Source organism: Hyalella azteca, unplaced genomic scaffold, assembly GCF_000764305.2.
Source record: "Hyalella azteca isolate HAZT.00-mixed unplaced genomic scaffold, Hazt_2.0.2 contig3121, whole genome shotgun sequence".
NCBI lineage: Eukaryota > Metazoa > Arthropoda > Malacostraca > Amphipoda > Hyalellidae > Hyalella > Hyalella azteca.
In genome coordinates this window covers 128,371-154,444 of record NW_025933374.1, presented here as the reverse complement: position 1 = coordinate 154,444, position 26,074 = coordinate 128,371, and the positions used below count along the sequence as shown (strand labels likewise).

General features: G+C 37.5%; 3 protein-coding genes across 5 annotated transcripts in view; 2 read left to right on the top strand and 1 right to left on the bottom strand.

Moving 5' to 3' along the window:
• The first annotated feature begins 285 nt into the window (after positions 1-285).
• On the top strand, positions 286-6,342 carry LOC108678460 (mannan endo-1,4-beta-mannosidase). Its single transcript, XM_018166881.2, has 9 exons — positions 286-454; positions 751-910; positions 1,434-1,675; positions 2,685-2,762; positions 3,182-3,270; positions 3,487-3,566; positions 3,909-4,063; positions 4,820-4,939; positions 5,710-6,342. The coding sequence occupies exons 1-9, from the start codon at positions 392-394 to the stop codon at positions 5,833-5,835; spliced, it is 1,113 nt and encodes a 370-aa protein (XP_018022370.1). The 5' UTR covers positions 286-391; the 3' UTR covers positions 5,836-6,342.
• On the bottom strand, positions 5,644-8,652 carry LOC108678461. The gene is made up of 2 exons (XM_018166883.2): positions 8,555-8,652; positions 5,644-7,398 (listed from the first exon to the last, which is right to left on the bottom strand). Exons 1-2 carry the CDS (start codon positions 8,635-8,637, stop codon positions 6,891-6,893), a joined length of 591 nt encoding a protein of 196 aa, XP_018022372.2. The 5' UTR covers positions 8,638-8,652; the 3' UTR covers positions 5,644-6,890.
• Positions 8,653-15,344: 6,692 nt separating this feature from the next.
• LOC108678457 (AT-rich interactive domain-containing protein 2) overlaps positions 15,345-26,074 on the top strand; it is a 33,478-nt gene continuing 22,748 nt past the window's right edge. For all 3 annotated transcript variants that reach the window (XM_018166879.2, XM_047885784.1, XM_018166878.2), the window contains exons 1-3: positions 15,345-15,552; positions 19,012-19,105; positions 19,969-20,066. In XM_018166879.2, the coding sequence (XP_018022368.1) occupies positions 15,461-15,552; positions 19,012-19,105; positions 19,969-20,066 (284 nt within the window). In that variant the 5' untranslated portion in view covers positions 15,345-15,460. The remainder of the gene's footprint in view (positions 15,553-19,011; positions 19,106-19,968; positions 20,067-26,074) is intronic.

Genomic DNA, 26,074 nt, shown 5'->3' with positions numbered 1-26,074 from the left:
AAGAAATTGATGAAGGTTCATTTGTTTCTGAGTAAGACACTTTCGTTTGGATCGAACAAAACCTAAGTACACCTCAAGAAAAATAAAATAGCATAACATGTAACATAAATGTAAGTGGTAAACAACTCTACGTACCTAATTATCACACGACACCAGTGCAACTCCAGTGGTTCCCAAGCATCAGCTGTTGTTCGGCACACGGTTCCACAACACCACAACGCTATCGTCATTGTGTTGAACTTTGAAGTACTCGTGTATATATACCTCAACTCAAAGTATATAAATGACCACGTCTCAAGCCAGTCCCAGCACTAACAGCTTGCCCGATATCTCTACTCGTCGTTAGCTGCAGTCGAAGACTAAAGTTTCGAGTTCAGACCAGACAGGCGAGATGAAGGCTTTCCTGATAATCGCCGCTTGCCTAGCGGCCTCAGCCTCTGCCGTCAAACTTACCGTACGTAATAGCAAAACCTAACTTATTGCTAGTCTTTAGTTAAAGGGCAGTCGTCTTCATCGTCAATAATTTCTGATAATTTTAGTATGTTCTCATTTTACAGTTGTTATTTGACAAAAATTTTTGTTTTATTGTACGCGAGCAATTATATTTTATCTGTTTTATTCGTCCGAAGCACTGCTTTCTCACTTACCGTAGATGAAGATGTTTACGCGCCAGTTTCACTGCATTCTGTAGTATCGCACAAAAATTCTGTCTCTGAATTTTGTAGCTAAAATTCTTGCAAATTATCACAGGTTTCTGGAAGCAGTTTGATGTACGGCGGTGAAAAGGTATACTTGAGCGGCGCCAACGCTGCGTGGAACAGTTATGGCTATGACTTCGGCAACGGTGGCTACGACGGCAGCCTCGAGACTTGGCTCGCTGAAGTCAAAGCTGCCGGTGGAAACTCCTTCCGTGAGTAAAAAAAAACATTCTCCATTATCAATATAGTTCTTACTGTATGATTTTTTTAACTCGATCTTTTCAATCGAAATGAACAGAGGAAGTTTTTCTTTCCGTCTTATAGGTGTTTTGGATTGCTTGTAACAACAAACTTTTAAAACTTCTTTCGTGTATTATCTTTTGCATATGGCATGGTCAGTACATTAATTATAGGATATGGGTACAATAGTCCCAGGTGAAGTTAAGCTGATGTTGATTTTCGGCGTACATGTGTTCAGATCAGAGATTTACTGAGCGCAAATGCAATCAATCTCGGATGCAACTTCAAATATCATTGAACTTCGTATTTATGTTAATGTTCATCCATTTGTTGACCTTGTTTACTACTGCATCTTAATATATAACATAACAAATGAGAAGAACAACTCGAATCAAGCTAGATTTTGTTGTTAATTTAATTTATATTTTATTCATTAGTTTCAATTTTAAATAGCTTAAGTTTACAATAATTAATATTTAAGTCTATTTTGTTAAGGAATTTGGGTGCACGTCGAGGGCTACAGCACACCTAACTTCGACAGCGACGGCTACGTGACCGCGTGCGACCGCACCGGAGATTTCATCAACGATGTCAAGAAATTCCTTGACGCGGCGCAGGCCAACGACATCCTCGTCACTCTGACCCTCTGGAACGGCGCCGTGATGGGCAACCAGGCCTACATCAACCTGGTCTGGGACGACAGCAAACTGCAGACCTACCTTGATAACTGCCTCGCGGTGAGTCATGATATTGTATAGTTTAACGGTGCCAGCGTTGACTAAGCCGTTAGACCTGTCGCTGATTCTGAGAATCGCAGAATACTTACAGCTTTTTTCGGGTCTCAAACACAACTCACTGGTGCAATTTTGTTGTGCTTTACCGCCCAGTCTCCTCGCAGATTTGACCAGAACTGTCACAGGAATCTGGAATCGAACACGTAGCTCGCTACTCCAACCTTGGTACTCTGAACTTTAACCACATGGGCGGCGGGCCACGTACCCTGCCCAGTCATGCTCAGCTTAATTAACCCAATTTGTCTACCGCGGACCGTACTATCAAAAATAGTCACGAGTTCGTTATTCCGTCGGCCAATCACCAACAGTTTTTCTAACTAAACACTCTGATCACAGACGAGAAATAAGCCGATAATTGTCCTTGAGCGAGTTTTGATCGTACGGCCCTTATACTTCGAGTTCATCTCAACCCCTTATGTTTTATAGGGGGCACCTTTAGTTCAACCCAAACTGCTATGTTTTTCAGAGGATTGCCTGTTGCTCATTTCAACCACCTATATGTTTTATAGGCTGTATCCCATATCTCATCTAACCTCTTTGCTTTCCAGGGGTTAGAAAGCTTATCTCAACCCCCTTGCTAGCAAATAGTTATTCAATTTATCAGGACCTTGGGTTGAGAAATAATATTAAAAATTGCGTATCCGGAGAAAGATCGTTACAACGTTATAACGCAATCACGGCTGCCTTGATTAAGTGAGACCTCAATTTTGTTCATAAAATATCCTATTATAATGTTTCATGTATTGAGAAATAAGGTTGTGAACGAAGAGCTAAATAACTAAATAGAAATAAAATATACATTCCGACAATTCCTTTGCACGCTAACAAACGCGTCTGCTCCATGTATTTACTTTTAGATTAATTACTTCATTACAACATTTTCTAAGAAGAGATTGCTGCATTACAAAAATTTCTATTTAGAGCTAAAATATTACAAATTTTATGTCAACAGCCACTAGCTTCTGCGCTCAGCGGTCATCCAGCTCTTGCAGCCTATGAAGCCATCAACGAGCCAGAGGGATCCGTCCGGGTGAGATATTTTATTAGAGTTCCATCCTTGAGACCTAAAGATATTAATTAGTTTTATTTAGAACAAAATAATAAAGTAGTCTTGATGATCAAATTAGCTTTTACAAAGCATCTTGCGGCAACTTCTCAATAGTGTAACATGAGCGAATAAATCAACATTTGTTTCGAGGATGAATTCCCATTCCACCCATTTATGATAAACTCAGGTCCCGTTCATTTGAAGGATATATTCTCTTGCCGTTCAGTTGAAGGATAAATTCCCATCCCGTTCTTTTGAAGGATATTTTCTCAATCCGTTTGGTCCAAGGATAAATTCTCATCCCGTTTACTTGAAGGATAAATTCTCATCCCGTTAGGCTGAAGGACATATTATGATATTCCCCTCCCGTTTAGTTCAGAGCTAATTTTTCATCCCTATAGGTGGAGTCTAACAGCAACTCGTGCTACGACACGACAGTGATCGGGCAGTCCGGTGCTGGCTGGACCGGTGTGGGCATTCCTATGGAGAGGTGTGGGCTGTTAGAGATCATAGTAATATTATTAATAGATTAAATTATTCTAGATTGATTGTAAATTATTTCAAATGAAATGAAAAAGACTAAAAATATCGAATTAACCATTTCCCAATTGTAAAAAATATCTTAAATGAAGTAGCGAACGTGTGAAAAAGGCTTTCTTTCGTGGTCATAATTGCATGAATAATTAATTGTCTTTCTCTCCATCAGATTCTTGACTTTCATCGGCAAACAAAACATCGTTATTAAGCAAAACGACCCCTCAGCTCTGGTTACTCTCGGCTCGTGGGGTGAGTTCAAACTCTACGCGGTTTATGAAAATATAAATGAAATACGAAATAAGGAGGTACTTTGAATAAAAGTAATGTTATTCTTAGTCGGACGGACGTATACTTTCTTTAATGGAATAACACATGATAAATTCATTTAAATGCCTGGTACACTCATATTAATATAATTTACCCCTTACGTGACATATCCACCGGTCTTACTGAATTAAAAAGTGATCAAGTTATATACCTGAAAAGTCCAATTTGATTCTACAGTCCAGTTCTCCTAAACAGACGCGTTTTCAAATAAATCTTCACCTAAAAACAACACATAACCGACGCGTATTTTCCTCTACTTCTCAGGCCAGTTCCCCCAGTCGGACGCGTTCTCGAACACCAAGAATCACTACTCAGATGCCTGCCTGAACGGTGCAGCTGGGTCAGGTGCCCAGCTCGACTTCTATCAGATGCACACCTACGACTGGGGCAGCAGCTGGAGCCCCAATGCTCCTTTCACTGTCAGTTAGAATCCAGTTATCTAGAATGTGTCATATTGTCCGAATAGTGACACACTGTCTACACAAATACTGACACACTGTACAAAGACTGACACAAATGACCTCCTTAGCACTAACAGAGTGCGGACGAAGCACTGATACGCTAGTTTGTCTGGCCAAATTGAATCCTGATGACCTGCTCTGGGGTATGAAGTGTATCGATATTTGGATAAAGTCTCACTCATTTCTTCATTTCTCTGAGTGTAATGTATAGTAAAATTATATTTAACTCATATATAAAGAATTCAAGTTGAAAAAAATTGTACACCAGGAGTGATGATTTTCTTGTATAAAAAATTAGTCATTATCGAGACTAATTTTTCATTGAATATCCGTACAGAACAACCTTATATATACGTTCCTCCGAGGATAACACCTCGTCTATTGATGTCTTGTTCTAATGATCTAGTGATGAGAATGAAATAACCTTCAATTATATAACATTTATTGACACTACAGTACATCAAGATATGAGAAATTTCTACTCATAAGAACTTGAACTGGTGGCGATAAATCTTTCGAATGATTTTGGTAGCGAAAAGTCAATCATTTAAGGTCCAGAGTTTCAAAGTTGATTTAGTGATGAAAAACTCATCTGGCATTCCAAAATAACGCATGGCCACCTTTAAATAAATAATGCAATGATCTGTTTAACTATCATATTAAATTTATTCCTGTGAACAAAATATTATGTTTTACTTCATATTTGTTTCTCAGGTAAGCGCCTCGGACTACAAGCTCGACCGCCCCATCGTCATCGGAGAGTTCGCGTCTGTCTGCTCCCTCAACACGCCGCTCTCCGACCTCCACAACTACGCCTACAGCCATGGCTACGCGGTAAGTTATATATGTATTATAATGATATAATATTATATGAATCAGCCATGGCTACGCGGTAAGTTATATATGTATTATAATGATATAATATTATATGAATCAGCCATGGCTACGCGGTGAGTTATATATTTATAATAACGATGAAATATTATGTGAATTTAAGAGCAACGAAAATACCAATCAAATTCACCATATCGATATTGACAATATCGATATGGTGAATTTGCTTGGTGTTTTCTTTGCTTTTAAATTCCTGATGAACTTGCGATATAAGCAGACTGATAATATAAATACTACTTATAATATTATATATACTAAAATATGAACACGGTACAGTGATATGTGAAATTTGAATATTTTAATTTCAAGTGTCAAGTTATATACAGTTTAAACTCCAAGTCCTTATATGTGAAAAACAGGTGCTTTTAAATAAGGTTATTATAGCGCTTAAAATTAACACGAAATTTTCAGTTGATTTAACGTTTTTTCTCGGGGAATGGGGAATTTTAGGGGGAGACTGATGTATATATAGTTATTATATATGTTCAATTTGTTAAGAAAACGCATTTGGTTGAAGTTTTACTCTGTAATTTTCGAAATAATGATACTTTATTTAAGGTTGTTTATGAATGAATTTGATAGGAAAAACGTTGGATTGCATTTTACTTCTCATTTATTTTAGGATAATTTTACTTTATATCAGATTATTATAGTGTTTTATTTTGATAAGAGAACGATTTTGATTTAACTTCTTGTCGTGGTCATGTCAGGGCACCTGGACATGGCACTGGACCGCTACGGGCGGCTGCTCGGACACGCGTCAGGTGCAGGCCGACGGTCTGGCCACCCTCGCCGACCGCACCGACAACGGCCTCGTCAATATCGACGTGCGCTAAACCACAGTCGTGCGTGACATGAATGATTCGTTAACGACAAGGATGACCAACATTGATTATTAGTTATAATTACCCTGAAGTAACACATCAACAATTAGTAAACGATGAACATCATCTTTCAGTCAACAACCCCACCGTTCAGCATGAGCGATCAGTTAAGAACCCTGATGCTCAATAATAATGATCAATTAACAGCCGGACTTGAAAGATCAACGATCAGTTAAGAACCCTGTTTCGCAATATCAACGTTGAGTTTAGAACCCTGACGCATAATATCAACGATCATTCAAGAACGGTGATTTGCGATATCAACGATCAGTAGGCAACCTCACTACAATGTTATATACATGTCTAAGTTTCTAGCCCAAGGGAGGAGATCGTTACCAGTAAACAATCGTAAACTAAACTACTGCCTGCAAGTGCAACCTAACAGTGCTGGAAACTATAACATTAAATTTAACAAAAATAATATTAACGGCCATGCAAATATAACTTCATCAGCATTCACTTCTGCTTCATTTTCATCCACGTCTATAAATTAATTTACCAATAAATAATAATCAACCAATATTATATTCATGCGTTAGTGTAGAGGAAAAACAAAAGTGTTTGTGTTCCCGTAAATATTCCACAAGACAAACCCTACCCATATTACAAGAGCAGAAAACGACGATCTGGAATAATTGCCATGAGCCCAAATGATCTGGTGTCGATGATGCGCGCATTCGCATCTTTTTGTTCATAAAATGCGCAAGTTATATTTTACTATAATTATTTTCAAAGCCATCTACGCATTGCTTGAAAATACTTCCGGTATTTTGCATTGGTTTGCCATTATAAGGATACATTCATTAAAACAGCGCATTGCCTGAGTTTCAAATTAGTGGCTCAATTTAAAACGAAGGCGGAAAGTTATCGTTAGAATTATTAATTTTGATAAACGTTTTTACCGCTCTTCTGAGATGTTGTCAAGATCCCAAATTTTATTCAATTAAATTCAATGATATTTTCGTTGAATAAATTCGTTCTTCGGCCTTTGAATCAACATTAAACCTTCATGGCAAACGGCACGGGACTTCATGATATGTCCTGTTCGCGTTATTGATGTCCCAAAATTTGCCTCTCCTAAGAAAAATATTGCCCTGTCCAGGAACGTCTGGCTCACCCTCATCCCAGCTGGAGACATTGTACTCGTGATTATTAATGTCGTAAAGTACTTGGGTAGTGGTATTACGAGTAACGCCCACAGCAATGTCAGTGGCGTTCGTCACAACGTACAGCATGTAAGCAAATTGCGTGTTGACGGGAGAAGCTAAGTCACCTCCTCGGTTTTTACAAAGCTGACGGATTCCGGTCCAACGATCAATGTGGAGACCGATGAAGGTTAGAAGTCCGGGATTGTAACCTTGTGGGTCCGATGTGAGGTAGTACGTCTCGAGAGTTGTAGGGGCCGGGACCCGAGGCTTTGTCGGGTCCAAAGACGTCAAAATACGACATTCTTCAGTCGTGGTGTCCCAAGTAAATACGTAACACAGGATGTCGTGTCGGCAGAAGCTGCTGCAACTGTTGGAAGAAAAAGGCTTAAAGTTGAAATCAATTTCTCATGTCCACATTTTTCTTATTCAATTCAAAATGGAAAGAGACAAACTTAGTAAATGATAATTTGCAGCATTTACACGAAATCAGAGTACAAGAATTTCTTTTATCAAAAAATGAAATAAAGCCATTTATAATTCAGGCATCGAGCCCAATCATTTCAGGGCTTGTCTATAAATCACAGTTATCAAGCAGACCATCATTCAATGCATGTAATTATTATTTTACTCCGTACAATTGTATATCAGTTAATGCCGCATAAAGATCTGGCAGGCAAAGAATTGAAATCGTATCATTTCTTTTATTAGCTTCACTTTGTAATGCAAAATCAGCCTAAGGCTTTTCATGTTTGTGTTTACTCAGTCACTACAAATGTTGTTGTTAACAACTTCCATCGGGTATTGAAGCGGACAATTCAATTGGTCTACCGAGGAAAAATCATCTAATTCAGACCTGGATGCATGCATTACTATTGTTCATATATTGGAAAAAAATATCACCCAACAGTGATTATGTAAATGACTATAATTATGAAATTTTTTATTTAAATTGCAGAATTATTCAGAAATTAAAGTCGAATGATATGTCAAAAAATACACAATTTTTCACACTAAGCTTTTCGGGTTACGAGCTCCATCGCCTGCTGGAAATATCATGAAGGATCAATGAGTAAATATCGATGCCCGCATTTGATTTTAGCGGCTAATTTTTCGAATAATTTTAGAATTTTTTTTGTGTGTCTGTTGCTGGTTTTCGTAACGTTTGCATTGAAAATATGGAGAATTTTATTGGCATTTATTTGATGTAAATTTTAAGTCAAATATTTATTAATGAAAAATTTATAAGAGGAGGGGATTAAAATATCGAACTCATGAAGTTAAATTGTCTCAGATGGAAAATCATGCAGTTAGATGGTGCTTATATTGAAATTATTTAGAATTGAATTGTTCCACCAATTGACAATGAATACTAAGCGATAAATAAGCTACGTCATACAACACGGTGGTACCACACAAACAGTACGCGATTTGTTTTAATGTTTTGTTTCAAAGGAAATAAGTAGCATGAAGAATATTAGCTCTTTTGAGACAGAGTTGTTTTCATCATCTCTAATTTAGCTCACCGTATGCGGTTCAGACGATACGTGCTTCCGTTGCCAGAAACAGTGAATCCGGGCGAAACTTGTTTAAAGCTCGCCTTGTGCATCACGGAGATCGCCAAGGATATATTAATCACAAACACAATGATAACAAATACGCGTTCATTTGTACGTCTTACGCATTTTGTTCTGTTTTCGTATTGCTTCATCTTCAAATAAGGTATAAGTTATCGCGTGTTTCTTGGTTTCGAAATTTAGGGATTTAACGAAGCGAGCGACGAACAAGCGACATGCGCTGAAGTCTGCGGAGAATGTGCGTAATATTCCATTTACTCAACTATTTATATTTTACAGCTAATGCGTGGTTACGAAGAAATCAATGCACAATTGCTGCTTAATACAAGCTTAGCGTCACATGCCAAGCAAACGACGAACGATAATTTGAAGCAAATCGAAGTTTATATCAAATCGGCTTTGAGCCTCTAACAAATATTTCAGAGCCACAATTGTGGGTCTCGTATTTATACAGGGCGGACCAAAAGTCACTGAACCATTTCAATTTTAAATAATTTTTTATTTCAACAGTTATATGCATGAAATTTTAGTATCATTATTTCAAATCGATGTAAATTTATTTTCTATCGCATATTTAATTTTATTAATATCACAAATTTACTTTACTAAGCTTTTGAAATTTGAGCTCTTTCGATTACCTCTGCCATAAACTTTCCCAAAGTAGCTGGGCTTATTTCTCTTATTTCTTTAGAGATATTTTCCTTTAGCTCCATTAAAGAGTGCGAATTGTTGGCATAAACATTTTCCTTTAGATACCCTCTTCGGTAAGCCATTTGGATTTGAAATATTAATCTTTGATTTTAATAGTAAAATTTTACAATTTTTTACGATGGACGGTACTGAATTTTCCCACAATTAATTTTCACGATCTGAACAAAATAATAAATAGTAAGAAATAAAAAAGATAATAAGTAATAAAAATGATCAGTGACTTTTGGCCCACACTGTATTAATTCTCACTGGATGATCTTTTCAGTTGGTCTGAACTTCAATACGCTGAATTTGGCTTTGGTTATGAAGGTACTTATTGAGACAAATTTTTTTCAATAATAGTGCAGGTCAGTATAATTTATTTTACTTTTTCTTCATATATAGCGTTTATTGTTTCCAAACAATAGCGGTTATTTCAACCCTCACCCCTCCCAACCGACCAAGCGAAAAATTATTATTATATGTATGAGATTATGTGGGAATATCTCACCAATACTTTGTCCTTATCAAAAAATGTCAATGAAAATCACGTACATTTGTTCCGTAGGCGTTAACTCTTCTGCGTTTTACTTAAAAATCTGCTATAAATTTTGCATTGAAATTACAGGACAATGACTATAATCCTTGTAAAAAAATCACCAGGTCACACTAATTTAGGCGTGCACAACACATTATGGTAAATAATTTCATCCATGACGTCGTTAACATTATTAATGAAATTAAGTATACGTTCACCGGATTAAGGCGAGCATACAAATGGCAGTTGTGTTTTATTACGTCCCACATAATTTAGATGAATTACTTCTCATGAAAATCTTGAACACTGATGGCCTGGTAAAATTGTTTGATGTGTTTTTACATACATTCAACATTCAATTCAAAGAAATATATTATTCGAACATTATACGAGTAAAGTGAAATTTTCATTTAGAATAATTTAATTTAGTTTATTTCGGTAGATTTTTGCGTGTTGGGCTCCTATTTTCAATTAATCACGCTTTATGTTAAAAAAAAACAGAATCAGTATTAGACACTCGAGGCCGTACGAGTTTATTTTACAATAGATATAATATGCTATTGGAGGAGAACAGTGTAGCGTATGGTGGGCAAATACATGCAAATATATTATAGTATGGGGGTTTATTTGTAATTAGAAGTGTATGTGAGTAATGTGAACATGGAATGAATAGTAAGTTGTTCATGCATATAGAAACTTATAGTGGGCTGTTCTAACGGGACAGTTGAAGGTTCATATAGTGTTCAATCAAATCTTTTAACACATGTGAACCATTTTAGCATTAAAATGGCGTGTTACGAAACTCTATATCAAATAAAACTCAACTGCTCCAGTAAAAATATAGAAATATTGTGAGATCGGAGAAATTCGATGATAAAATTCTCTAAATAATAAATTCTCTAGAATAGGGCAATAAATAAATTCTGGTGATATTTTAGGGATTGAACAACAGGAAACTTTTTGTCAAGAGAAAGTCGGAATGATCAGATTAAATCATTTCCATTCATATAATACATATTTTAATTTTTATACAAAACTCAAGCCATGAAATTAGCCAAGAAATTAGTTATTCGAGAAATGATTCATCTGTTGCACTTTTAATTAAGGACATAAGAGCCTTTACTTATAAATGATCTAATTAATACATTAAGAGAGTGTGAGGGGCTAGTAAAATAATCTATATAATAATATATATCATATTATATTATATTATATTATGGTATATTATATTATATAGCGTTGAGTTGAGTATATGTTGCAGCGTTGAGTTGAGTATATGTTGCAGCGTTGAGTTGAGTATATGTTGAAGTGCTGAGTTGTTGAAGTGATGCGACATATTTTGACTGCAGAAATTCTTACGATGAAGTGTGCAATATTTATTACATTGGAGCAGGCGGTGAATTATGGTGACTTTTAGAAGACAAAATAGACTCAGATAAATAAGTGATAATTTCTCCTAATATTGACCCACTCTTTATTCTTTTGTTGATCATGCAGACCAAGTATGGCTAATATTTGGTCGTATCAGTGTTACTTGCAGGAAGTTTATCACTGTTTAGACAATTTGACCCATTCCTTGTTTTGTTTAGTGATGCACTAAGATGAAATTAAGTTGATCATTTCTACTCCCAAATCCATTTGCGTTTCATATGGCATCTCCTTCATAAGTAAAATTTTAGATTGGGACGATGATTTCAAACATTTTGTTTTAAATCTTTGACAACAAGATTTCAATCAATAAATTACTGCGGCAGTCAGGGGCTAATAATTTTGCATGCTTTATCAAGTGTCCTACAATTTCGCTCATTAAAAACGTTTTTCTGCTCATTACATTTTTCAGAATTATCAAACACGTTAGTAATCTGGCGTGGTCTACCTTTTAATGTAAAGAAACTGGTCACTAGGTAAATTAATAAGTCTATGCGTACAGTGCTTAGAGTTTAGTATATACGAAGCCAACAATGATCCGCTGAAGAACTTCTTATGTGTATATAGGCAGTGGAAAATATTAAAGCTTGACGACAGCTTTTAAAGCTCAAGAATAATAAGGCACGAATGAGACACGAAAAAGGCACGAACAAGGCACGTATAAAACGCTAATGAGGCACGAATAAAGAACGAATAAGGCACGAATAAAGCAATTTTACATGATAAAAACCTATTATATCTAATCTTCACCCTCCTGTTCCTCAACATTCCCATAATTACAAAGGCGGACGCTCTACGGTTCGTTTAAAAATAGAAAAGCGTAGATTTTTATTTGTGTGGAAATTTTTAATGAATTGCTGGATGATTTCAAAATATAATGTTCTGAATTCTTTTTGAAGATAATATTATGTTGTTATTTTATTCTTGAACATGCATCAATTTAAATCAGATTATGATGCAAATTTTTATTATTGTGACATGTTGTTTTCAGTTGCATCATGTTTTGTCCGTGTATTGATGATATATTGACTTTATTTGCTTTACTTTTATTGACGTTCCATTATCAGCTTAATAGGAGCCAGGTTTATTAGGATGTGTTACTTGCCGTCCTCTTGTCTTTATCTCATTATAGGATATTGTCTTTATCTCATTATAGGATCTTGTCTTTATCCCATTATAGGAACTGGTCTTTATCCCATTATAGGATCTTTATAAGATCTTGTCTTTATCCCATTATAAGATCTTATCTATATTCCAATATAGGATATTGTCTTTATCCCATTATAGGATCTTGTCTTTATCCCATTATTGGATCTTAACTTTGTCCCATTATAGGAGCTTGTCTTTATCCCATTATAACATCTTGTCTTTATCCCATTATAAGATCTTGTGTTTATCCCATTATAGGATCTGGTCTTAATCCCATTATAGGATCTTGTCTTCATCCCATTATAGGATCTTGTCTTTATCCCATTATGGGATCTTGTCTTCATCCATTATAGGATCTTGTCTTTAGCCATTATAGGATCTTGTCTTTATCCCATTACTGGATCTTAACTTGGTCCCATTATAGGATCTTGTCTTTATTCCATTATAGGATCTTGTCTTTATCCCATTATTGGATCTTAACTTGGTCCCATAATAGGATCTTGTCTCTATCCCATTATAGGATCTTGTATTTATCCCATCATAGGATCTTGTCATTATCCCATTATAGGATCGTGTCTTCATCCCATTATAGGATCTTGTCATTATCCCATTATAGGATCTTGTCTTTATCACATTATGAGATCTTGTCTTTATCATATTATAGGATCTTGTCTTTATTCCATTATAGGGTCTTGTCTTTATTCCATTATAGGATCTTGTCTTTATCCCATTACAGGATCTTGTCTCTATCACGTTATAGGATCTCAATTGTCTCTATCCCATTATAGGATCTTGTCTTTATCCCCTTATAGGATCTTGTCTTCATCCCATTATAGGATCTTGTCTTTATCCATCATAGGATCTTGTCTCTATCCCATTATAGGATCTTGTCTTTATCCACTTATAGGATCTTGTCTTCATCCCATTATAGGATCTTGTCTTTATCCATCATAGGATCTTGTCTTTATCCCATTATAGGATCTTGTCTTTATCCAGCATAGGATCTTGTCTTTATCCCATTATAGGATCTTGTCTTTATTCCATTATAGGATCTTGTCTTTATCCCATTATAGGATCTTGCCTTCATCCCATTATAGGATCTTGTCTTTATTCCATTGTAGGATCTTGTCTTTATCCCATTATAGGATCTTGTCTTTATCCCATTATAGGATCTTGTCTTCATCCCAAGAAAATTACGCGTTCTTATGCCGATGTGAATAAAGAATAAAGGAAACTAAAGTTCATGAAATCCATGGTAAGGAGCAATATTGTTGAGAATATTATTTTAATGAACAGAATATTATGTGTCAATGAATTCGGCATCAGCGATAGGCGTCGGAATAAAATTTAAAAAAGTGTATTTTATACGGGCATTTTCTAAGAGTGTTTTATAAGTGTATTTTATAAGAGTATTTTATAAGTGTATATTATAAGTGTATTTTATTAGTGTATTTGATTGACTTGGTGGTGTGTAATATACATATGTTGTCCAGGGAATTAATTCATCATATGTATGGATAGTATATTGGGAAGAGTTTTTATTGTTAATAGGAGATGATATAGTAGTGATGAGGGTGAGGGAGTGGTGAGTGGGGGAGTGGTGAGTGGGGCAGTGGTGAGTGGGGGAGTGGTGATGGGGGAGTGGCGAAACATTGAAATGATAAATCAAATGATGATTTAAGATGATAAATTCCGTGCAGTTGTTGTCGGAAATTTCACGAATTCGTAACGAATTATCGCCTATGAACAAATTTGGTGTCTATCTTTGGAGTTAAAAAAAAAATAAAATAAAAAATGAATAAAAATCGTCTATACCGCCTACAGTCGTTGTGTTTACATTTTTTATTTCAAAACAATAAATAATGAAAGCGAGGGATGAGGGTAAGCGATATCGATGTAAACTGACATTAAAATATTAATGGTACAATATTACAATTTTCGATTAATCAATATTTCTCTAGACAATATAAGTAATCGAATATGTATAAATTAACTGGAACAATATGAAAAGGCATGAGGAAATACGATAAGAATATGATATTTGTATGCATTGCACTGACTAAATATTTCCAATAGTTATGTAAGGAGTCCCGATCAAAAGCTGAAGCCATTATTGAGGCTCGCCTCGGCAAAAAAAGTTACTAATCATGATTATTGAATTTTCGTATCAGTGATAATATAATTGAAACGTTTTGTTTGAAGTTGTATTGTGGAAGATATTTTTCATGCATGGTTACCGACGGTGCAACGGTAGACGCCTTGACCCATCGCCACAATACATCGCTCAGCTCCTACCGGGCGAAATCATCCGATCGAATCTTTCTGAAATGGTTCTTCTCACTAACCTTCACTCAGAATACTGCGTCCCCCGTCAACTAACCTTTGAACGCGCGGCCTGTTATAAATGTTCATTCCAAAATTTTTCTATGATTTGCCTTCAAACATTCCCGAAAATTATAATTTGACCGATTTGCTATTTTAAATCATTATTTCGTTACGAGACCAAAGTAGGTAACATCCGCCATTTTGTGAGCAGGACAAAGCGATGACGAAGTTCAACACTTTCATATTCCCGTTTCCTTCTTGATTATTTAAGAGCGAAAAATAATAATCTAATTTGGAGATAAACTTCCCGATGTTAATGCTTATTTTTTATTTCGTTTGTAACTTTTATAATCGATATATATTATGAGCCTGCGCGGCTTCCGAGCATAGAGGGCGCAACTTCACTCTCGACAAATGATGCATTCCACAAATTTATTATGTAAACAAAACGAATGTAGAGCAATAAAAATTATCTGTAATGTTCGGATTCTACTGCAATCGTAGAAACGGCCCTCCTGGCAAATTTGATTGCTAGTGACATGTTTATTGGGTAAGAAAGTGGCTTCACAGAATGTTGGAACGCTTGGTGGCTCAGACAGTCTACGGCTGCCGGTGTGTGTGGAGCAGTTCCCGCTCACAAGTGATCAAATCGTACTTTTGAGTTCACCCGCCTATTGGGTGCTACTTTGGAGTTAATGTAGGCTACGGTTTATTATAGTTGCAAAATGTCGAAAGACAACTCCAGTGAAACAGAAGCTTATGATAAGGAATATGATGCTTTTCTCAAAAAGCTGAACGAATTCCATCAACAACGAGGGTGAGTTCACGCTTACTAATCCGCGGTGAAATCTTCGTGTAAAAATGATTTGGTGCACCTCGCGCTTCCGTTTCTTCTAATTTTCGGCAACTATATCAATTTTTAGAATGTTCTCTGACTAAAACATTATCGCATTTCTCACAGTTCCGCATTTTTTGATGTTACATTTGCCTCACACATCTGAGGTGATGGAGGCGACCATTTGCGTTGCTGAGCTGTTGGCGCGCGTTCTCGAACTCTCAACACGCTACATTAGGAACGTAAAACCACATTATTGCTAACGTTTTCACTGTTTCTGTGTGTATATTTTTGTACCTGATTATGTTGTAATATTGCTAGGTCTGAATGTTTCATTTGAATTCGATGTAATTTTAATATAAGAACGTTGAGACCTGCAGCAGCCGCAGCTGGTTGCTCGATGTGTTAGCTTGGCATTTCCTTCTGCTTTGATCGGCGATGTTTACAACAATATTCTACTGAATTCCTAACATTTTATTAACTTTTCGAGTTATTGCTTTTCATACTCTTATATTAAATGAAATTACAAATATTTAATGTTGACAAATTTTGTAGGTACTTAGAAGTTTAGAACTCAGCCTTACAGCCTAGGTAGTTGTAAACTTGAAAGGTGTTTCTTGCTCCTGTTGTTTTCATACTAGGCTATATTGGCAACTTTTTTGAAATCTCAACCCATAAATTTCTGGGTAATGGTCAAAAAACAAAGTTTATAGTGTTAGTCAGTACCTAGTCACTGTTAGCAGTGAATGTCATGAAAACAGTTGAGATAGCTAATTTGTTGTTAAAATTTAAAGGCAAGAATTAATTTGTTGGTACTAATGATAGTAATTGTGAAAGCATTATTTGAACAATAGAAGTTATAGAACAATGTATGACAATACTAACAATTCTATTGTTTAACTGTTAACCATATCTTTAAAATATTGTGGTAACTCAAACACCATTTTGCCAGAATATTGCTCTAACTTGAAGATTTTTTTTCTATCATCTCATTGTTCTATGATGAGTCTTAGGTCTCATAATGTCTCTTGTTGGTTGTTATTTGTTTGGTAAATATCTGCATTGTTTATAATTACATCACTATGAGAGCTGACATATAGTCTTGTATCAATCCATTGGGGTTCCTTGCTTGATCCTTAGGGTAGCTGACCTATAAAAAGTAGCCCCAGTTCCCTGGTATTTTGATGTAATATATGTGTACTTTTTCATATATAATGTTGACTGAGTGCATTAAACAAGGTAACTTGAACCATTGATAGGGTGACTTTGACCATTTTTAGTGGTCAAATATATATACAAATATATAAACACTCTTTGTGATACAAATAGCCACATGTTAAATGTATTAACTATTAAATATATATTGTTATTGCATTTGTAGGGTGTCTTGTGGTATTTTGAGAGCCATTAACACAATTTTCCTAGGTTAAGAACTTTTTAAGCATAGGGTTTTCTTTTCTTATATGTCAAAATGGTCCACATCTTCCCATCATTGGTCCAAGTCACACGGTTTCACTTATATATCACCCTTCCTGCAATCTCTGCTCTTCATGCTAGAAACTGATCTTGAAGCAGTGCTAGAAATTGGAATGTGTGAACATGAACAACATGAACAACTGTGTTTCCACCATGTCTGGTAGAATTATATGATGGTGGATTGCTTACTAAATATTAATGAAACTGAATACCATCAAGTGGGGCTACTTTGGCCACCAGGTCCAAGGGTGACTTAGGCCACCACTACAACAGAAACAAGTGGCAGCAAAACAAAATAATGAATGTTTCCCAAAGTCACCCCAATCACTTTGAACAACGTTTATTATTTTGTTTTACTGCCATTTGTTTCTGTTGTAGTGGTGGCTGAAGTCACCCCTGTTGGCTGAAGTATCCCCAATTGATGGTAACATGTTTAATGAAAATATTTTGGCTAAGTTGAAGCTTACATTCAGGTCATCCAACCCTGTTTGTTACTTGTAAATTCTTGTTGATATGTAACTTTCTTAAATTACATGAGCAATCAAAATAAATTACATGTTGCAACCAAATGTTGCTTGATAATTAGTACCTTTCAATTTGGTTATGACTTGGGATTCTTTTTTGAGAAACTAATGATTGAATGCTCCTATGGTAGCTATGGTATTTCATCTATTTAACTTTGATGACCATATTTATATACAAGGTACCCAAATATTGTGGTAGTGGCAACCTTTGTTCTATGTTTATTATCAGTCCAGATATACACACCTCAGCCTCAGTTACTAAATATACATTTACAAATATATACAAATTAACCAGCTCTAGACATATTTATATAAATAAAAACTATATACACCGGTATATACATACAAATAAACTAGCTAGTTCACATTGTTCACTTGTAGTGAGCCACATATCAAACGCTAGGCTTCTCAACCATAAGTGAGTTGCCTGGAATGTGAACCATAGTTCAGTGGTATTGGGCTTGAAAGATGGGTTCGTCACAAAAATATTAACTTGCTTCTAATTTCACATCACATACATATAAGATGTGTGGCATTTGCTATTATAATCATTCATTGAAATGCAAAGTTTCTGGCCATGCACTACAACTCTCTTCTCAATATTTGAAAGATATTGTATTAAAATAGTTGTTCATTATGAATATTGCACTATAAAGTGCAGTCTCAGTTGATTGAAATTATTGCACATTTAAAATCTCATTTGTGTTATTAATTAAATGAATAGAAAAACGAGACTTATTTTGAGAGTAGAACTGTTTTTGAATTACGCTGCTGCAGCGTTGCTATTGACATTTTGCGCATGTCTGCTGCATAGTTAAATCATTTGAGAAGCTGCAGACACATTGACATAACCATCCAATCAAGGCCACAACAGTTTATGTTAATTTAAATGATTCCTTCTTTTGAGAATCCTGCTGACTGCAAAGTGCTGCATTATTTTGTGCTCAAGGCTTCATATCAGTTGACATTCATTGGCAAATCAGTGAAGCTTTTGATGAAAGTTCTTGATGGAATGGTGCTGAAATAGATTAGGGCTTTTAATGATGACCACACAAACATCCATGATGAAGAATGATGCAAGAGATCAGTTATAACCCATGATCTTATCTTCAGTTATTACCCATGAGCTGATCCCATGATCTTCTGTTGTATTGTTCACTTCTAATCCAGGAATTTTTAGTAGGCTGGTTTATTTGATTTGTTTTGCTTTAATATTGAATATTACTAAGTATTCATGACACTTGATTGTTTTCTGGCACATGGAATAGCATTGAAATTTCTGGCAGGCTAGTTTATGTCATAGCTTTGAATTATTGGCTAAAAAATTTATTTATCATAGAATACTACAATGTATTCATCAGACCTTATCATCTAACACATGTAACAACATTTTATTCTGAAGCACATGGAATAAGATTGGAATATTTATTTCTTGTTGCAGTACCCCCTTCAAGCGGTTGCCTCGAATCAATGGCAAGGGCGTGGACCTGTACCTGCTGTATGTGGTTGTGACAGCCAGAGGAGGATGGCAGAAGGTATTGTATGATTTGCAAGTGTGAATTATTCTCCTACATTTGAACTATAGTATATATCATGCATATGATTGTCTTCATTCCCTGCATTTTAGTACCGTACCGTACTGCTGTATATTTAATGTTGTAACTCTTCAAAGACTTCAAAGAACCATAAATGAATTAATTAATTAAATTAATTAATAAGACAATTAATCTTAAAATGGACATATGTAATTAATTTCTTTTAATGGTGAAAAACTTCCGAATTTTTTTACCTCTTGCAATTGATGATTTTTTTGCAGTAACTTGGTGTACCTAGTTAGATAATTTGGCTGTGATTGGAAAAATTAATTTGGGCTACTTATAAATTATTACAATTTCTACCTACCCATTTTTTTACCTGAAATGTTATACTTCAAGAAAATATTGTTATATATATGTATACCAAGTTTTATCAGGAGAATTTGTGTTGACAAACTCTTAACTTACTTGAGTACCTACTGAGAATTTTAACAGAATAAATTCATTTTTAGTTATTAGAACTAATCTAATGAACAAGTTGCTATGGTATTCAGAGTTTTGGTGGATTAAATATATATTTTTTCCTCTGTTTGCTTGTCAATTGATTGTTTTTGTTTTCATCTGACATCTCCTGTTATATTCTCCTGTTATCTGTAAGGAAAACCTGGTAGAATGCAATTTGTTCAAACGTGAAATCAACAAGTTTGAAATTACCTTTGTGTTGTCAGCCTCAACCATTGCTGCACACCAGCAGTTCTTGTTCCAATAAGAAAAAAAATTCGTCCCCTCACTATTCACCAGCACTCACAATGCAGTGCCTCGCTCTGTACTCACTAATAAGCTTCTACTCACTTCATCTTTAGGTGAACGCACGCAACGAGTGGGAGGAAATCCTCGAAGATTTCCGACTGCCACCAGCGTGCGTGAACTCGTCTGTGGCTCTCAAGCAAATCTACATGCGGTGAGTACCCGTAGTATTCCTAGTGTTGCACACGTAGCAGTCCCAGGCTACGTTATTGGTGCTGTTACATGCAGAGAAATGAGTGGGACTTTGTTCAGATAGCGATGCACTGCTTGCCCTTTCGTGGGTCATCGATCTTGGCCCAGTTTGGCTAAAGGTCTGGGCGTATCAGTGCTACGTGCTAAAAGTGTGTCACCGTTTGCGGTCATTGTGTGCTTCTTTCACGTGCAACGAATTTTCACAGTTTGACAAATTTTGTTTTCGTGAATCTGTGTTGGGACAATCTTTTATTCGTATAGCCGCGAAGTACAGCCGAGTGTCTTGAATTATTTCAAATCGGGTTGTGTGACATCTGCAAGACGCGTGCGTTTTAACAAGGTGCCATGTGCATTCAATTTGCCTTCTCCCATTTTACGTTACGTCGAGTTTGTACTTGCTTACGTCACGCTATGATTTTGCTTTCGCTTTATGTTACGCCACGGTACGCGTTTGCTTTCGCCTATTCTACGTTACGTCGCGTTTACCTTCTCCCATTTTACGTAACTACGAGTTAGCCTTTACACATATTATGTTGCTTTTAGTTTACCACTATTGCGTCTACTTGGGCATTGTCACGTTGAGCTGACGACAGTTAGATGCACAGTCGTGTACCTCGCGAGACATCGAGCATACGCTTGTGAAACGTCGCGCGACGTTTCATTGTCAGTCGGTGTCAGTGTAACGAGTGGCATACATGTCGGGTGCAAGCATGAGAGTGACGTCATGACCAGGGTCGGGCGGCTGAGAGTAGAGTGAGTTGTAGCTGTGATACGCGCACGCTGCTGCTGCAGCAGCCCCGCCACGTTTGTGAATGAATGCGACCGAGGAGTGGAGGAGGGGTGGGGCGGGTGCGTGTGTATGTGCCAGTGCCGTAGCACGTGTAGTGACGTCACGCTTGTAGCGGAGAGAGAGGCGGGGAGGGAGGGTGGCAGGTGGAAACGATGATGCCTTCATGGGGAGGGTAAGCCTGCTTGAGATGGCGTGGGGTGGGTGGGCGGCATCATAGTATTTATTGTGCTGAGGTCCTTGGGTATACGACGTCTTCATCTCAAGATGAGGGTACGATACTTACGTCTTCACTCGCCTTCCTCATCCGGAGTAATATTGGGCATCAGGGACTCAGAGCGCGGATTTCACAATTCCATCAATAGCACTCACGAAGAGTTCCTTTTGATTGAATCTGCTTTTCTGTGCATTTCGTCACACTTCGTGTAAGTGGTGTAACATCTTGCAATGCTAAGATACTCTGACCTTTAGCCTGACGATCAAGGAAAAATGTGATTTTCCGGCACATGCATTCAAGTCCAGCAATTTTCGTGGTGTTACCCTAAAGTCTTAGACTTATGACTTCTGTGGCAAATTTGAATTTCTGTTGCTGTTTGATTTTCAGTTGTTTTCTGTGGTGCATGATAGTAATTTACTGTTCACGTCTCCCGAAACAAGTAATAAGCTTCTTGATCATGCACCGCACTGATAATCTTCAGAAGTTTATTCCAATAACGTCTCTGATCCGCCGCAATCTTGTACATCGCTCATACGGGGTGTAAGAATATCGGCTCGCATTCCTGCGTTATCTTACTTCTAATATAGTATTTTTTCACCGTAAAGTTAAAAATTACATAATCTTCAAATCTTTAGCTTGATTAGCGAGCAATGTGCTTTTGTGCGTTAGGATTGAAAATAACATTTTTGTTATGGTTTACATGTATTTTTCGTTGCCCGAAATGAATTGCACTGAGACTTTCACAAGCACCTCAGCTTGATGTGCGGAACGTCGTAGTGGTACTGGTACCGGATACTTGGAACTCTATGCGTTTTCAGCAAGCTTAATTTAGAATGCTTTGCTAATGTGAATGATGTCATGCTTTTTCTTCAACAATAGATGCGTGACAATGAAGCGATTTTCATTTGATACCATGCATAACCTTTTCTTATTTGAATCCTCAATGATGTAATGCGGATCAATAATGGTATCAAGTTAGCTTAATGAGTTACGAATCTGGTTTACAGAGGGAGTGGTGTGCACCTGCTGTCGCTGCTCGGTATAACAACGTGCCAATTTTTATTGCAAAAATGAATCAATTTTTATATCTTTATAGTTTCTTGTAGTTGGGAAATAAAAAAAAAATAACTAAGCGTTAACCAGGCACTCCAAGAGAGAATCTTTTGTACCTCCTTTTGTTTGATCCCAAAATTGTTCGAATGTTTAGGGTTACAAAACTGCATTTGAAAGTTTAGAGAGAAGATCAAGAAGATCTCCGAATAATTTAAGAACGCGCTTTATCAAACGAGTGCGTTCTTGAAATGTATAATATATATTTCAAAACGAAATAATATAAGCCAGAACGATGTTTATTATAATTTGTACCTGACTTCAATGGTAGGCTGATCTTGATGCGAATACTAAGGAACAGGTTTTGTTTCGGAGGGAGTATTTCCAATGCAAATAACTAACATAAAATTATTCTTGGCAAACAAAACCTGAACACAATGTTTCATGCAGGCGCGAGCAAATATTTAATTGAACCATCAAAGTGGCTGTTGATAACAATTTATTTTATTCAACATGACTTTGATCATTGCAACATTTCATACTTCAAAAGATTGTTCCAAAGCTGCGTTGCCACGGATGTCAGTGTATCATGTTGCTATTCTGCGCGGCAACATCATGTTGCTATTCTGCGCGGCAACATCATGTTGCTATTCTGCTTGCTATTCTGTGCAGGATATCGTGCTGCTATTCTGTGCAGGATATCGTGCTGCTATTCTGTGCAGGATATCGTGCTGCTATTCTGTGCAGGATATTTCAGTACTCAGTGCAGGAGTGCCCTGCTGATTGCCTGTAGCTTCGCCCCAAATGAATCCTCGCTTGCCGTTGCTTCTGCGCGGAGGCTCACTAGCGGGGCGGCAGTGACTGGCCATAGCACAGCGTTATAGTGACAGCAATAACATCAGCCACAACATCAGTATCATCGGCATCAGCATTATTATAATCAACAGTAGCATCAGCCGTATATTCAGTCAATACATCAGCGAACGCGGCGACAGCAGCGGCAGCAGCAGCTGGCTGAGATCCTGTTCTCTGGCAATCAATAGCCAGGCGGCCGTTACCCCAACCCAGCTGCCACACCCTCCCGCCCCCTTCCCCGTGATGGAGCGTCCCTCCCTCTTCGCCCGTTCCACCTTCCACATGGGGCGTCGTTCCCTCCCTCTCCCCCGGTCCAACTCCCTGTGATGGGCGTCCCTCCCTCTCCCCCGGACCCACTCCCCTCCCTCTCTGAGCTGCGCGCCGCGACGACTGCTCTGAAAATGGTGGTTCCTTACCGCCTCATGAACTCGCTTCCGTCCACAGGCCGTGAGCATGCGTGTTTTATATTTAGGTATTCCGTACTTACTGGCAACCAAGCAGTAATGTACTAGCGAAGTTTTATTTGAGTTTTGCATTGTTTTCTCATTTATGCTGGATTGATGGAAGTAGATTTGAGAGACATGTAGCCCTTTGAATATGCGGCAGTCTCCTGGAATGTGGTCTAAATACGTTTGTGTGGGAATATGTTGGAATATCGCACCATGTTGTCTAAATGGGTTTGTGCGGAGCCGACTTATGTAGTTTTCTCAACACAGCTCTGAGTTCCATCTCACCGAGAGTTCCTCAGCGCACGGCTCGTTACTACAGAAGTGGTGATGCGCCCGCATGCTTGTCGCTACCATTGAATGTGAATAAACATCGCGTACACTATAGATCAGATCGTTTCTATTTATAATCAATTATATAGCTAAGACTTACATGCATCACTATGATGGGCGAGTTTTCTCTTAGATGAGTGCATGAATGTATGTGTGAGTGTATGAGTACCTGAAGTCTCACGAAACGAACAACATCTGAATTCATCTTATCATGGTTTGGGATTTCATCTTGAATTGGGCAATCTCATGGGCAGGAAACGCCGAACGAAAATAATTTAATAGTTCACATATGTGCTACTTCGGCATTCAAATTGGGATAACAACCGGCCGCTATGGCCCTCACCCTATTCCTGCTTACCTTTCCCCTTTTAAAGTTTTTTGTCATCCTTTCATGAATTGTGCATTTCACTTAAGTTGCAAAAAACATATTAAAGCTATAATTATGGAATATGAAACAACGCGTGGGTACGATAATATTCTTTCAATAAAAATTTTAATTTAGCTAATTTTATATTAATTTAAAATTTGAAGTGAGACGTAAAAATTCAGCGCAATAACTGGAACAACGGCAATGCAGGTCTGCGTGCGTGCTCCGTTCATGTTAGCGACGCGTCGAGTGGCAGCTCGTTGTGTTCACCGCGACGTGTTGGAGGCAGCAGAGCTGCACGAGCTTGCACGGTCCTATGCTATTTTGATCTGCCCTCGACCACACCACGAGTGTTGCTGAGAATGCTGGTCACTGCGGCAACGCTGGCGCTTCCAGCCACTTGTACCCTATGTATACACTTCTTGGAGAAACGTCGTAAAACGGTCTTACCGGCATTTCAGTGGCCGGTCGGCCCGTTATATAAAACACCGTGTGGCTGTTTTTTTTAATATAATACGAAAAAACTTGTAGCACATTTGGTGAAAATGCTGAAACTGTTTATTTCTATGGTGCGGCCGGCAATTAGCGAATATAGCTGCGTGCGAATGCTGAGAAAAGTATTAGTAATAGTGGACATGGCTCCAAAGAGAAAAGGACTTAATCGTTACTGGATGATGATATACCGGGAGGACGACATTAAAATTGCAGTTAAGCTGCTTTGAAATAAAATGACTTTTCACCCCGAGAAAATTTAGAGAGTGGACTTAACATTCAAAAAAATGTCCAAGAAACAATGACAGGAATTTCGAGCGAGACATGATTGACAATTAAAATACGCGACATATTCAACGGATATGCAATACCTACGGTGGCAGTTCGTCTTCTGGTTAATTCATTCACGAAAATGTATTTATCGTATATCCGTGACGCTAGTAATATCTATTCGTGATAGACTGTTGTTACGTGAACTTTCCATCAAAAAGTTTTCAGAGCGGACTTTGTCTACTTCATTGAAATTTAATCAAAAAAGATCCAAATATATATCGAAGCATTCCACGAAGTATAGCAGATTTATGGGGTGACAATGAATCACGTTTTGCAAGAGTCTCAATGTCAGAAAACATTTGAAACATTTCACGACGTATAGCAGATTTATGGGGTGACAACTCGTTACGTTTTGCAAGAATCTCAATGTCAGAGTTGTTTCAAAATAGTCATCAGCTTAGCAGCAGCTTATTGCCTCGGAACAAGCTCGACTAAGCATGCATTTCAGTGGCGACGTTGTATAAGAATTGGCGCCACATTGTGTAATGTAAGCTAGCCTTGGCCGCAGTCAGCAACTGCTGTGCAGTCACATGGAGCTTGGCAACTGCGCTGCATCCCGCAGTCTGCGTGGCACTGGCACGTGGAACGCTAGATCGTCTGCTGGGCAACTGCGCTGCACCCCGCAGTCTGCGTGGCACTGGCACGTGGAACGCTAGCTCGCCTGCTGGGCAACAGCGGTGTACTCCGCAGTCTGCGTGGCTCTGGCACGTGGAACGCTAGCTCGCCTGCTGGGCAACAGCGGTGTACTCCGCAGTCTGCGTGGCTCTGGCACGTGGAACGCAACACATCGCTCACTCTCAAGCAGTGGTTTGCTGAGATAAATTAACTTACTGGTGGTAATTAATCTATTTTTCGTGGATAAATGACTGCTGACAGAAAAACTTTAAAGTATATCAATTTTGACAACATTTGTGGCCTGTTTTATATTATTCCAAGACACTTACAACTCCAACTGTCATTGCATGTTCTCGTAGTTACTGAGTAGTAGGTGTGTCATGCACCCAACAATTGCTTATGAAGTTAGCAGTCATAAAATCTGAAAATTCTATATCGGTGCAATTTATTGAATTCAGTCGTACCATAAAAAACT

Bases quoted from the DNA above. Each gene is read 5' to 3' on its own strand.
- LOC108678460 (XM_018166881.2), top strand. From the start codon at position 392: ATGAAGGCTTTCCTGATAATCGCCGCTTGCCTAGCGGCCTCAGCCTCT. The intron at 911-1,433 runs GTGAGTAAAAAA...TATTTTGTTAAG, and splicing joins TGCCGGTGGAAACTCCTTCC to GAATTTGGGTGCACGTCGAG. The intron at 3,567-3,908 runs GTGAGTTCAAAC...TCTACTTCTCAG, and splicing joins GGTTACTCTCGGCTCGTGGG to GCCAGTTCCCCCAGTCGGAC.
- LOC108678461 (XM_018166883.2), bottom strand. From the start codon at position 8,637: ATGCACAAGGCGAGCTTTAAACAAGTTTCGCCCGGATTCACTGTTTCT. The intron at 7,399-8,554 runs GTGAGCTAAATT...TTCTTCCAACAG, and splicing joins TATCGTCTGAACCGCATACG to TTGCAGCAGCTTCTGCCGAC.